This window comes from Columba livia, chromosome 6 (genome assembly GCF_036013475.1).
Source record: "Columba livia isolate bColLiv1 breed racing homer chromosome 6, bColLiv1.pat.W.v2, whole genome shotgun sequence".
NCBI classification, from domain to species: Eukaryota; Metazoa; Chordata; class Aves; order Columbiformes; family Columbidae; genus Columba; species Columba livia.
The window spans coordinates 8,254,603-8,269,418 of NC_088607.1; the positions used below are offsets into that span (position 1 = coordinate 8,254,603).

The 14,816-nt window shown below is 35.9% G+C and overlaps 1 protein-coding gene across 3 annotated transcripts in view; it reads right to left on the reverse strand.

Moving 5' to 3' along the window:
• The window catches only part of ATRNL1 (attractin like 1), a 488,569-nt gene that overhangs the window by 40,505 nt on the left and 433,248 nt on the right, over positions 1–14,816 (reverse strand). For all 3 annotated transcript variants that reach the window (XR_010473420.1, XM_005508196.3, XM_065066923.1), the window contains one exon: positions 13,398–13,512. Coding sequence is in view for 2 of the 3 variants with exons in the window: in XM_005508196.3 (XP_005508253.2) it covers positions 13,398–13,512 (115 nt within the window). In the remaining variant the exon portion in view is untranslated. The remainder of the gene's footprint in view (positions 1–13,397; positions 13,513–14,816) is intronic.

Here is a 14,816-nt window from a genome sequence, read left to right on the forward strand (position 1 = left end):
GAAGATACTCAAGACTGTGTATAATTGAATCCTGAATTATAAGTAATAAATATGTGTATAAATAGTAGCAATTAAGCACAGAATGGGTGAAAAGGGTAGATACATTGTCATCATAAGTTTTCCATGATTGTGTCATGTTGAGTCACTCTCAATCCTAAATATAGTTTGCCATGGTGATTTTCTTTGTAATCTTTCATTTACACCCTAGCATGTTTTGAGCACTTAAGACAATGTTATTGAAATGAACGACTTAAAAGTGACAAGAGTGGTCTTTTTGTGCTACTGTTCAGATTCATGCTTTATGCTTAGCAACTGGGAAAATTCACTTAATATCAGCATTTTTCAGATCTTGGGGAGATTCTGATTAGACATGGGGGAAAATTTTTCGCTGTGGGAACAGCCAGGGAATTGGTGGATTCCCCATAATTGGACACTTTTAAGATATAGCTGGACAGGGTGCTCAGTCATCTTGTCTAGACAGTGCTTTTGCCAAGAAAGGTTGGACAAGATGATCCTTGAAATCCCTTCCAACCTGGTATTCTGTAATCCAAGAATTTTAGAAAGATTGGATTTATAAAAAGGGATCCTTTTAAAAGTTATTCACATACAGGTGCTAGTTTAAAACATCCCTCTTTTGGATGGATTGTTTCGCCTACCAGTTTTCCGTATTAACTACCTCTCAGTCATTTTCAAGCTCATCTTCTCCAGTACAAAAAATATATGCATTTTGCTGTGTGACTTACTTGCCAGGTCCAGTAATATTTACAGAAATTGAGCTTCATCTCATTTTATATTTTCCTTATCTTCATTTTTATGTATTTAACTGTTCCTTGGATTTTTGTATTGAAAAAAAACCCAAGCAAATCAAACAAACAAAAAACCAAAATACAACACAATATTTTAAACAGGTTGTTTTAATTTTAGGGACCCTCTAATTCTGTATGCCTAAACTTATCCCTTGTTGTTTCAGCAGACCTTTGTCTTTGCTGCATTTTGTAAAAAAGAGAAGAAAAATCACCTTCCAACTTCCCTTCAAAATTTCAGACAGGAATAGCCCTGACATCAGGAAAGCCTGTCCACCTAGTGCAAGTACTACAGAATGTGTAGTGGTGCATCCCACAGAAATTCTCGAGCAGTTCTGCACTTAGGTATGAATCACCAGGGTGTATGAGTTCTGACAGCCTTGCTGAGCTCAAACTCATTCCAAGAAGCAACATTTGGTGGATTCTACACTCTTTCACGTTTCATGTTCCACAAGACATCTGGATGCCCTGTTTAGCTGGTTGTATGTGTAGGCACAGTGCCACACTGAGATGCCCAGAAAGGACAGTGCAAAGATGTGCAGAACTCAGCCCTGGTCTTGTACACATAGTACTAACCTGGATCTACTATATTCCTACAGGACATGAGCTGACACATTAGATGTCTCTCAACAATACTCCCTATACCTTTCGGTTCCAAAATTATGAACCAGAACTGTCCAAGCCACACAAATAGGAGAAAGTGAGAAGTTGTCGCAGTAAAGGGAGATGTCAGAACAAGCACCATCTCTAACAACCATGAGCTTATTAACATCAACCCTGCACTTTCAGCTATGTGTAGGTGGTTTGAGTCAACGTCTTTGCTGGATCCAAACTAGATCTTTCGTAAGGACATTTCTAGTGATTTCATAATTACGGGACAGTTAATTCACAACCAGAAAGGATGCGGGAAATAACTGAGTTCACTGATACAAAACAAGAAAGTAAGTATCCCATCAGGATTTCCTCAGTCTGCTATTCAATTTTATTAACAGAAAGTTTGGAACTTTAAACCCTACATCTTTTCCTTTCTACTGACAATAGGAATTGAATAGAAAGAGCACTGGGAGTAGTTCATCTCCCATCATCCATCTTAGAAGTTTTTTACTTAATGATAGTGATATTAATTTATTTGTGTCCAGAAGCTTTAAACTCCCACAGCAGTTGCACAATATTGATTGAAAGGGGTTGGATCAAATTATTCTAGAAATTGAGCAGCTCCAAACTTTTAAGAGCTACTTTTAAGTAAGAACTGTCCCTATCATGCTTTTAAACTGCTAACAACAGAAAGCCCTGACATCCTTCTGTCAACATTTTTCTGAACCACAGATTGCTCATGCATTAGAAATTCACTTGAAATGGCATAAAAAGTCTGTGAAGTAAATGTATTCCTGAAGTCTGGGTCTGCAAGCCAGTGTAATTTCAGAAAACATCATACAGGCTGAAAAGACAGCAGATGCAAGGACTGAATTTAACTACAGATGATAATTTATTTTCTCTGTAGTCTAGTAACTCAATAAGTCTTTAATGCTTTTGTAAATAAACAGATGGATGCCATCAAATGCCACAGAATGATAAATCTGATTGCTCTCTGTATAATTTTGGATAGCTTTATCCCAAAAATAGACAGTGGAAGCACCTTACCCTAGAGTGTGATAAAATAAATGTGAGAAGGTACATTATGGGCAATTGTATTGTCCCGGTGATGAATGAAACTTTCTGTGATGGTATGACTAGAGAATCAGGACAGGTCTCAATGCAACTCCTTCTAGTGGTAGATTTGAACAGATTTGACTTCTTTTGATTAAAAAAAAAAGATGATTCTTTTTAAGGAATTCAAAGTTAGAGGAAGGAAAAATAGGTGATGTGGCCCTTGATAAAATATTTAAATCACATATAACTTAATTTTTGAAAGGTTTATGGTTTTAATTTAACAGTAAGCCATCTGCTCCACGTAGTATGTGTTGACTGAATATAAAACCAGACCACCGATTTCAAATAGGAAGGACATTTATCATCCATTGGGTCACCTGCACAGTGATTTGTTCACTTTACCTAATTTTGTAACTCTAACTAGACATCTGTTGAATCCTCAGAAGTTTAACAGTACAAAATTAAAATCATCTGCTTGTTTTTCAGGTGGAACATGGCTGAATAAGATGCTCTGTTAAGGTGAATCTGTACATTTATTTGGGCTGAATGCAGATAAGACAAGCCCTATTAATGCATGTTTTCTATGCAAGAAACACTGCGTCTCTGTGTCAATATCAAGAGAGTGGAACAAAACACTGCTTAATAGCATTATCTGATCACCAATGTTGCCATTTGTGTAAAGTAAATCATACTGGTGAAAGATTATTTTTCCATTAGATTTCTATTAAAAATGACATAAGTATCACATAACATCTCTCAGCAAAATTCTCAGTTGAAAACTTCACATTTGTTAGTTGCTTTTATAACTTTTTTTTTTTCTTTTTCTTTGCTTCATTGACATCTGTATAGTAAATATCAAAAGAAGAAAAGCACACTACAATTTCTTTCAACTATGGAAATCTTAGCCTTGCAGACTGCCTAAGGGTCTGCCTGGGAGACAATAAAATTTGAAGACCTAACTTTACAGAATATTTTCTTCTTCCTGTTCATGAATTACTTTTCTTTGTATACCCTGTACTCTGACTTTCCAAATCCTACTAATCCTGTGGCCTTTAAGATCACCGAATACATGAAAAGGAAAAAAAAAACCCACATCCAACAATACAAGTTTTCACAGCCTAAAAAAGAAAATAAAACCAAATGTTGTAAACTGTCATTTTGTTCAGAGGAAGTGATTATGGTGAGGATCTGAGAGTTGAAGTGGGCAAAATATTCGAGGACAGCAGTTCCCTAGCCCTCCACATGGAGCCCATTGTGGGATCCCTCGGCTGCCCCTGCCATTTGACAAGGTAATGATCACAAGGTCCTGGCTACCATTAATCTCATCCAGACCCTGAAAGGGACAAATCACTGCTACAAATCTGTCCCATTCCACATTAACACAAATGCAATTGTGCAAGGTTACTGTTGATCTGCAATACATTAATCAAGAAAAATTCTGGACTCTTACAGTATAACTGTGCTACATGGAAGCCAATAAACTTCTAAAGGAAGGAAGTTATATACATTTTTTAAATTTGGAAAGCCTATGAAAATCGATGAAAAAGTATCAAGCCACCAAGGAGGATGTGTTTCAGAGGCATAGACATGTAAAAGTGAAATAAGAATTGCCAAAAGTCAAGCTGAGTTAGATCTTGCAAAAATTTATTAAAGCAAGCATCTAGATTTTCACTGTATAAATAAATAAGAGGTGGGGGGAAATAGGAAGACTAATTATGTAGGAATAATGAGGCAGACATAAAGTGTTTTCTAGATATTATCCCAGGAGTGAACTATTTGATGGTTTTCAAGGAGGGAGATAATGTTTATCAAAGAAGTTACCCATCAACACTGATAATGGAATGAGGATATGGAAATAGAAACAACAAAAATTTTATGGATTGACATTAGAGTAATCAGAACACTAGTTCTGTAAGAAGAAAATGAAGGCTGGTAACACGGAAATTTAATGATCTGTCATGTCAAATGCAGTGGAATACAAATTGAGAACAGTAAGTATTGTTTATTTCATACTAAAAATTACATAGATTCAAGAAAGAAAAAATATTCAGTTATTTACTGCTCTATTAATCAGATTCAGCTATATGATACTTGGTCAGAAAGAATAATTAAAGGCAAGTAAATTTAAAATGGGTCAAAATGCATCAACACTCCATCAAAGATTGTGCCAGATGAACCTAATATGTTTCTACAGTAAATTAACTGATTTTCTGGGTAAGAACATACAGAAGATTATCTAGATTTCTGAAAGCTATCTTATACTGTGGGAAATTGTCATCAGACACAAAAGATGTGAAATTAGTAGAGAATTATGGAAGGTGGACAATTGCATGAAGGAGCATGAACAAAGAGTAGTTTTGAAGAGAAAGAAGGTGGCTGCTGAAGGTATAGCATAGCAACAAGAATTAATCTTTTGACCAGTTTTTTTAGTATTTTCATTAAAAAGCTTGGCATAAGAGTAGGAGCATGCTGTTGAAATTCAATCATGACAAGCATTGGTATGTATCATCAATACAGAGAAGGAGCAGAATATAAACCAGAAAGAGATGCATGACCACAAGAACTTGAGGAATACAAATGTACTCAGATTCAACAGTGCAAAATTCAAAGCTGTGCATTTTGGGAACAAGCAGAAACTTATACCATAGAAGTTCATTGCTTGAGGAAGAGAAGAAGGGCAGGGATGTAAGAAATTGGCTACAGAATGACCAACGTGGAAGGAGGGAAAATGGTTCTTTTAAAAATAAGTGTTAAGAGACATAAGGCAAGGAAATGTTAGTGCCATTAGGCAAGGCCAGATGGGATTTCACATGGCATTCTGAGTAAAACCTGGTCATGCAAGGTAAAAAAACAGCTGAACTGAAGCTGAAACTGAGACAGTGCTACAAAGGTGTTCAGAAGACTGAAGAACATGTTTAAAGCAGACCTCATTTGCCTTAGCCTGGCAAAATGAAGGTGGAAAAGAGAGATGATTGTTATGTTAAAACATTGTGGGTGATAGATGTCAGCAAGAAAACAGGAAAACTCCCGAGGACTTCAGCTGATGATCAGCGGGCAAGTATGGCTGAAGGATGAGGTTTCTTTCAGGTTAGAGGCTTTTATTTCAAGGTTTGGCTTCTAGAGCATCTGTTCACAGCCAGAAGCTTAGAATCTCAAGTATCCATCATTGCCATGATGAGGGAGAAAGAAAAATCACCAAATTTTCATCTGAATGCAACCTGAAAATGGTTCAGACAACCCCTGGGAAGAGTGGGGGAGACGTACATGACTGTACCAGTATTTCACAGTGTTCAGAGCTTTTACAGCCTCATGAGGTGCTCTTTCAGTACTCTTCATGCAACTGAAGCTGCAAAAGCCTCCAAAAGAAAATAAAAACCCTATTTCTGATACTCTGGAGAAACAGTGACAGTTTTGTTTTGAAGAATGAATAACTAGTCATCAAAGAAATGTTCACAGTATTTAACAGTTTTTAGTAATATGTCTCATTTTATTGAGATTCTCTAGGCCATGGAATACAGTGATAAAGTTTTAAAACAATAATCTCTGCCTCTTCAGTTCTACTTTTTTTTTCTGTTCTACTTTTTCTTTTTTTTCCTCCAGTTGATAACTTTTTTGTATGCAGTGCTTACTGTCCAATCAATAAGTTATTTTTGCCAAGATTTGTGGAAGACACATTGCTAACATTATACTGCATGTTCTTCATATTAAAGTGCTTATGTCCTTTTCAAAAACATTATTCAGAATATAAACAAATTGAGGTTCTATGGCTAGAATGATGTAAAAACTAATTCATAACAGAACTACCTAAAAAGCTTTAAAAGACCAGACAAAATCAATACTCACCTCATTCTTCATCACTTACAAGGCTTACTATGCTAAAAACCTCAGTGCTATTCAAGTAGACTTTACCCCATGGGTTGAAATAATGATTTGGGTTTGGGCTGGAGAAGGGGTGGTGGTGGCTACTGGGTCTTATTTTCTACTTTGTGTTTGCTATTGCCATAAATATTTTTAAAGTAATCATCAGCACCATCTGCCACTTACCACTGTGTTCTTTTCCCAGTGTCAATACTATAAACACAGTCTGCTCCCTCATTTGATGCAGCGCAGAAGAATGGAATTAAGCCAAAAATAGGCACTCCAAAAATAGGCCTTACTCTTTAAAAGAAAGCAACTCCTTCAGTAAAATGGCCTTCAGAATAGATTATTTCAGTTTCCCTCCAGTTAACTAAAGAGAACTCCAGATTCTACTTCTTTGGAGACCATGGCACTGGACAAACCAGTCTCTCAGTGTCAATAAGTCGAAGTTACTGCTTAATATACTAATTAGTAGCTTAGTTTTAGTTACAGTCATTAAACTATTACAACAAACTTTTGACTTTCTCATACGATTTTAACTTTATTTTTTTGACCATTCAACTGGCAAGATATTGGTAAATAATATGGACTATCCCTCAATTCAATTATGAAAATTACATTTCTATACTTGTTTCTATGTTTAGGAGTCTAAATAACCTACCAGTTATTAATATCTTCCTGTTTCTACCTCTACCCCCACTTTTCTTCTCCCAGCACTGATTACTCATAGTCTTTCTTCACTAAAGCCTGCTATATATAAGAATAATTAGAAATCCCACTTCTAAATGAAAGAACAAGAGAAATAAAGCATTTTTAGATAACTTCAGCACATCTTCTCTAGGTTAAGCTCTTTTCTTTCCCTGTTTCCCTTTTGCTCAGCTGAAGGCTTCTTTGTCAATAGGCATTAGTCCATATATGCCTTCAAAATGCTGCATGCAATACTCTGTATCATAAATACTTAATACCACATTTTATATAGCATGAAGTACATACTTAGTTTAAGTACTATTCCAAAAGATACCTTGCCAACACTTCTCTCTACCAGCTACTTGACATTATACCATACATACAGCTCTTGAACTTCTGAGTCGTTGTCTTCCATTTTGAACAGAGACCACACAAAGGACAAACAAGATTAATGATCTGGCCTAGTCCTCCACTCTAAACACAAGTAAGCTTCAAGCCTTTTTTCTCTCGTCTTTCTGAGTATAAGAAAAGGTCTACAAAGAGGTGAAATACTGCACCAGAATATATAAGTATGAGAAGACAAGAGGTTTAAGTGGACCTTAGCAAATGAGCCTCTGAAGTTCCCCCTCGACTCTTCAGCCTCGCTTCTATGGGGAGGCAGGAGCTTTTCACTAGGCACGTGGATATACTCGCTAATGCAGGATCAGATTCAGGTATTTCCCTGTATTTCTCTTGTCTTTTCCCTTTGAATACATAAGAAATGCCTGACCCCTCAACATGCACACGCAGGCCCTTAATAACGTGCGTTCCATACATCACACTGTACTATTGAGTTTATATTCTCTTTTAACTTTTTCATTAATTAATATTTTCACTTCTTTAGTATTCTTTAAATATGCCCCAACATAAGAAAAGGCCATAGGGGATTCAACACTAAGATACATAGTATATGTGCTCACAGTAACCACCTTCTGTACATCTTAATAACAGTATATTTTCATCAACATCTTGAACACTTTTCTGCAAGAATATCTTCACTCATCCTTGTAGTCCTACTGAATTTATTCTGCAAGTAAGAAAGGACTGTGCAAGTAATGTTTTTGTAGCAGATAAAAATTTATGGGATTTACTCACCCCGGAGTATGTCTGCAACTATTCCATGCCATACTGAGATAAGTACACATAAGAACTCATTCTACATGTGGAAAGTTCTAACCTATGATTTTGTTTCCAACGGCCAGAACAACTGAGCAATATAATTAAATATAATGCTCTATTAAAACTACTCATTATTTCATGTTTATTTTAATGTGCCTCTTATGATATGTATTACCTTTTTTGTATTTTAATCTGAGAAAATTAGAAATAGAATGAAGAGAGCCTTGTTACTGAAAACCCCCATCCAGAGCTAATTGTCTTGTAGAACACTTAATGAGTCGTTATTCATTATGATGGTGAGTACAGGGAAGGCAGATGGCATGGTAATTTTATTGATTCTGTGATCCTACTGTAGCTTGCTGATTAAGTAGGACTGAATACCACAGTTAGTGTGGCCAGAATTATATGAAATTCTGTTTTGATTCAAGGATATTAGAAAGTAACTTTCAGATAGCACTGTTGGAGAGGGCTGCCTACCACGAAATTTTGCTGTCTTCATTTATCTTTTTAGGAACAGAATATTGCTTACAGTCTTCCAGGATGTACATTCCATAACCTCCATTGTGAAATTATTTCCACTGAAGATGCTCTATTAATTACTATATTTTATTTAGTTCTTGATTTTAATTTGCAAGTCTTATTTTTAACTATTAAGTTAGATTCACCTCAACTAGTCATAGCCATCTAGATGTCAGATGTCTACTACAGTTTAATACATATACATACACCTACAGAGACCATTCAGCTCACTGTCTTAATAGGGAAGCACATTTACTGGGTTTTCTACCACTTTTACCTGCTTGGTAGATAAGGACATTTTGTTGTGTGAAAGTAACATAACCTAAAAATAATTAATAACTTACATCCCTTGATTCTGAACTATTTTCAGATGTTCTAATCTTCTCATTTCTCTTTGTGCTTCAAAGCATTTACTGGCCTTATCCAAGAACAAAGCAAACATGCTTGAGTTTTATAAATATATTGTACAACACCCTGATGCCTCAAAGTGTGGGATTTAGTTGGCTTTAACAATAATCATGACATGATCATAGTTATTTTAACAGAATTTATCATACTACCAAGCCCAATATATCACCAGAGCCATATGAAGACCTTGATGGAGTTATTCTTGGTCTTTTCACTGCTGGTAATTCATTGGCACCTTTTTCTGCACTAAGTAATTTATATATTATCCTCTTATTCCTTTTTTTTTTTGTTAGCTTTTTTTTCTTTTCAGTAACCTTTGAGATATATAATTCAGTTCTTCCTAGAGAACTGGTTGCAGCTGCTCTCCTTTATATTAAATAAGTTTAAGTTATTTGAAGCATGGGGTCAGACGCTACAGCAATAACACATGAACTCTCACTTCCAATGTGTGTCATAAAATCTGTAAGACATGTATGCACGTTGTATATTATAATCTGCCCACTAGTGATTCAACAAGTGATTTTTTTCTGCTATGCACATACGATGATGCATGCATATTGATATACACATTAATCGTACAGAGATTTACTATTTTTTTTCAACCTTTGAACTTTGATTTGAAGCCTGTCAAGGTCCCTCCTGATGGCTTCCCTTCCCTTCAGCCTTCCGACCACACCAACCACACACAGCTTGATGTCATCAGCAAACTTGCCGAGAGTGCGCTCAGTCCTACTCTCTGTGTCACTGACAAAGATGTTAAACAGCACCAGTCCCAACACCAATACCTGAGGAACATCACTCATCACTGGTCTCTACTTGGACATTTGGCCATTGACCACAACTCTTTAAGTGTCAATTCCTTAACCACTTAGTGGTCCACCCGTCTAATCCATGTTTCTCCAATTTAGAGACAAAGATGTCATGTGGGAGGGTGTCAAAGGCTTTGTACAAGTCCAGGTAGGCTATGTCAGTCACCCTTCCCTTATCCACCAATGCTGTAAAACTGTTGTAGAAGAGGCTACCAAATTTGTCAGGCACAATTTGCCCCTAGTGAAGCCATGTTTGTTATCACCAATCACCAGTTCCATCCTTAAGGTCATTCTAATCTATAATGTTGTTCTAGTTTCTGCCTTAATCTAACAAAATTTCATTTAAATACAGTTGTTACTCTGGAGAAGTATAACTGAACTGTAGGATCCTCTTGAAGTTACACCTAAAAGAGGATATAAGGTCTATTGTGCTACACCTAATCTAGTACAACAGTAACATGTATTGACTTCCAGATTTTCAGGATGCTTAATTCTACAAATCGTTCCTTCATTGGAAAAGTGTCTTTTTAAAGCATGAGTCACAATGAATAGAAGTGTTTTGTTTTGTTTTTTTTCAGTAAATTCATTGTTATAAATATTTCATCCAAATCTACATGACCAATCTGTACAAAACGTATCTTAAACCACATATTAATTTTAAGCCATTTAATTGTGTCAGTCTAGCTGTTATTTGTATATTTATAGGCTTAGCACTTAGAACTAAATGCTGTTGAAAGCCTGTAAAGTTCTGAGTATTTTCTGCAGGAAGCAGAGAGCACTCAGATCTCCACTGGGACATATGGTCTCTCCTAGAGAAGTTTTTGCCTTGCATAGCCTTTGGCCAAAGCCCACCATCTGTGGTTTCAACTTTTCTTCCAGCTGCCAAAAAAGGTGAAGTATAGAACATATGCTGCAGAAAGAGTAACCTTTTCATTAGTTTGTTGGTTTTGTTTAATATTCAGAGAAATTTTCCAGTAAAATATTGTTTAATGTAAATCTTGGAAACAAGTAAAACTCATGTTTGATTAAATTCAGATCTTAAAAATACAGGATTACAACTCTAACAACTCCAGTAGAGCACAGACTAGTTATTTGTGGAGAGAATTAGCTTTCTTGATTTTGGAGAAAGTGTAATGCAGAACAATACAAGCATTTCTTTCCTGTATTTCAGACATACGTATATAAGAAATGAAACACACAGTCTCTCATTATGAACCGATAACCAGCACCATTGATGTATCGTTTAAACAAATGCTTGATACACTGTCAGTTTTATCCTAGAATGATCCCAATGAGCTTGAAAATGCAAGTACCAGAGGATTCTAAAATTACTTTGCAAGACATAATTACTGAATACACCACCTTCATCCAGCTAAATATCATTGTTTTAACCTAGCTTAGGTCATAAGGGAAACCAACTGCACAGCAAACATATGTCTGCTGCACAAAGCTTCCACATAATTTCAAATAACTTGGCACAGTTCACAGCATCTGCTCCCAGGAAACCCAGGAAAGCAGCAGCGGGTAGTGCTGCAGGACAGGAATGAAGTGAATTAGTAGAGCTACAGGTATGCCAACAAACTTGCATAATCGCTTCTGCCTAGACTATGCATGGTTACATACGGTGAAAGCAGTCCATGAGTACCAAAATTCATTACACACAAGAAAAAATGATTATAGCAATATAATCTAATACAACCTAATGGTTGAATCAGCATGGCTGCACACCTCAAGCACTTATTTTTGCGTTTGACCCTGAACAAAATGAAAGTTGTGAGACTAAGAATTTTAGATATTTTTGAAATACTAAATGGTGTATTCTATGTCATGTTGAGAAACATTCAAAATGACACATCTGATGGGTTGTTGAAGCCAAATCCTGTCTCAAAAAGCCTATTCCTTCCATATTTTACATACAGCAAAGAACAGCAATTACTTTAAAAAAACCCTTGTATATACTAAATAGAAGCTGACTATGAAGTAAATAGATAAATACATTTTTATTGTCGAAAAGCACATCATAGGTAAATTTGAAAACAGAAAAAACCCCTTTAATCTTCAATTTCAACAATTACTTTTGATTGCCTTTTATAAAGTTTTTCCTTGTAAGACTATAAACACCTCTGTTTCTTTTTCTTTCCCTTAAAACATAACAGAGAGTAAGCTAAACATCCTTCCTCTCTCATTGCTCTCTTCAGAGCACTTACATCTATATACTTCTTCCAGGAAATGTATTTGACAAGCATCAGTAACACTTTTATTTTCATAGCACTTCCAAAAATGATATTCCAAGCCATAAAGAGCATTTTAAGAACAAAGTCCTCATCTCAGAATTCAGGGAAAACAACTAAATGCATAAATAAATAAATAAATGCCTCTCCCCACCCAAAACCAAACTAAAAAACCCAAGTAAATAACAGATAGTCATCAGGCCAAACGAAGAAGAAAGGACACTCAGCTGAGCTTATTTCCAACATAAGTCAACTGAGTTTGCCCTCATCATCATTACTCAATACCTTTTAATCTCTTAAATGGATTATTGAAGGTTAAATGGATATTTTTTTGGCTTTTAATAATAAAAGTTAGCCTTAAAGTATATTTTCTGGCTTATAGGAGCATTTTGACCACATTGTTCATTACAAACATGTTCGTTTTGGCAACAACTCCAACAAATTCTGAAATGGTAAACTGCTCACCTGTGCAGTGCCACGGTACTGTCTAATCTTTGTTGTCATGACCATTTTGTATCATATCATTGTAGGTAATGATTTAAAGGATTAAAAACATGTATTTAGGTACCTCCTGTTTAGGAAATATTTTAAATGAGCAGTTGTAATGGTTTTGTACAACAACCTAGCACAGATCAGATAAGATAGAGTGCCACAACAAGTGCTTCCAGATAATGCAAATGCTGTTCTAAAATAGGCTGGAATCATCTCTAAAGTGAACACCTTCCTAGTGAAGCAGACACTCAAAAAATCCCAGGTTTCATCAGGCAGGCATTCTGGGAAATGCTAATATTTTAATTGAATCCTGGACAGCACAGCATTGGGATTCAAGGTGCAAAGGAATTTAACTGGAAGTTAGTGCATTAAACATTAACTTGGACTGAGAACACTCACTGGTATTTATTCCTTATACGGCTTTATTTATAACAACTTGAACTGAAACCACAGAAGTGGCTGCATATGATTTTTTTTTTTTCCCAACAAAACAAGGTTTAAACACATTGGTATGCACTTACTATTTCAGAAAGTGCTAATGAGATATGTCATGGTACACTAGACTAGTTTGATCACTAGACTTCTATTTGGGATACCACATCAAATTTCAAAAAACAATTACCCAATAAATATTGTCCCTAAACTTAAGATCACCTTGACTGAGTAGCCTCTCGTGTTCACCTGATGTGCCATTATTTTGGAGCTGTGGGGGTGCATTTGTCCAAGTGGACTGCACTACATTGCATGAGGACAGACGTGATGCTCACCAATATGAGCCTTACCTGACTGACCAGGCGGTGGGACTCCTGATGGTCCTCTAGGCAGACATAAAAACACCGTGAGGACTGCTGCTCTGTTTCCTGAACATGGCTCAACGGCAATCGGTTTAGGAGCACCCTGGAAAAGGAAGATACCTTTGTAACATGTGAGGATTCCATTATATTTTTACTTGTACATCTTTAATTTAAGGTTCACTGTAACAGTAGGAAAATATTTTTCTCAATTAGTTCTTTGCATTTGAACAGGTTGTCCTACCCATGTTAATTGACTTAAAAATGGGCTTCAACAGCGCACACTGCAAACCTAACCAAACAGAAAAAATGAAATTATCACAAAGACAACAAAATTATAGTTTTATACTTACTAACTGTAGCATTATCAATTTCTTAAAGCTTAGAAAATGGCAAAACCTTATGGTATACACACTGGTAGCTCAGACTACCAGAATTTCCCCCAATCTAATAGAAAGCACCCAGGTGAAAGAATTGTGCTTCAACAGGAATCATTACCTACTCTTTCTAATGCCAGAACCATAAAATGAAAGCAAATCTATATTATATACAGATATGCAAGACAGCAAATCCCTCTTGAGTTTCTCACACCAGTAAGTCTGCCTTCTCTGTGTCTGCCCTGGTAAGCAAATTATTTCTGTGAGGCAGGACATTCCTGAGTCTTTTTGCATGTGCAGAAAACAGGTCTAGTATTACTATACATAAACAAGCTTAAAAACTCTAAAAACATTGTTTGTGCAACTATCATCTTACTTTGTCTTGTAAAAAGCTACAATCGTAGAGTTTTCACTGGTGGAAGGTATGTGCTATTACCAAGCATCTGCCTCTTAGTAACTACACAGATCTCTTAATTTGCAGTTAAGCTTTTGATTAAATGGTTGCTGCCACATTGTTCTCAAGTTAACAACACTGAAGACAGTGGGAGCTCCAAACCAGAAAAGCAGTCTACAAAGCCATAGAGAAATAAGTCTCTAATATGACAATTTACAATATTTCCCTACTTCCATGTTTCCATGCTTTGTGCTCACTAATAGATAGGCATTTTACTTCTGAGAGCTTAAACATTTAGTCAAGCATTAAAGATACTTCTAAAACACATCAGGTCAAACTCAGCATAAGCTTTTGTTTTGCGTGGTCGGTGTGGTCTTTTTTTTTGTTTGCAACTTTTTAGAATGTCTGTCATGTTCCAAGGCAAAATAACAGTTTGATGTTTTGATTCGAAATTCAAAGCCATAAAACTTACAATTTTCACGCAAAATGCAATGTATATGTAAATGTCAACTGATTCAAGTATACCAAGAAAAATGGTAGTTTAGCCAAGTTAAATACACTGCAAAGTACTAGATATAAGGAAAACAAAGGCTTTTCCATCATGTAAAACAATTATAATTTTCTGGTTTTCTGCCTCCA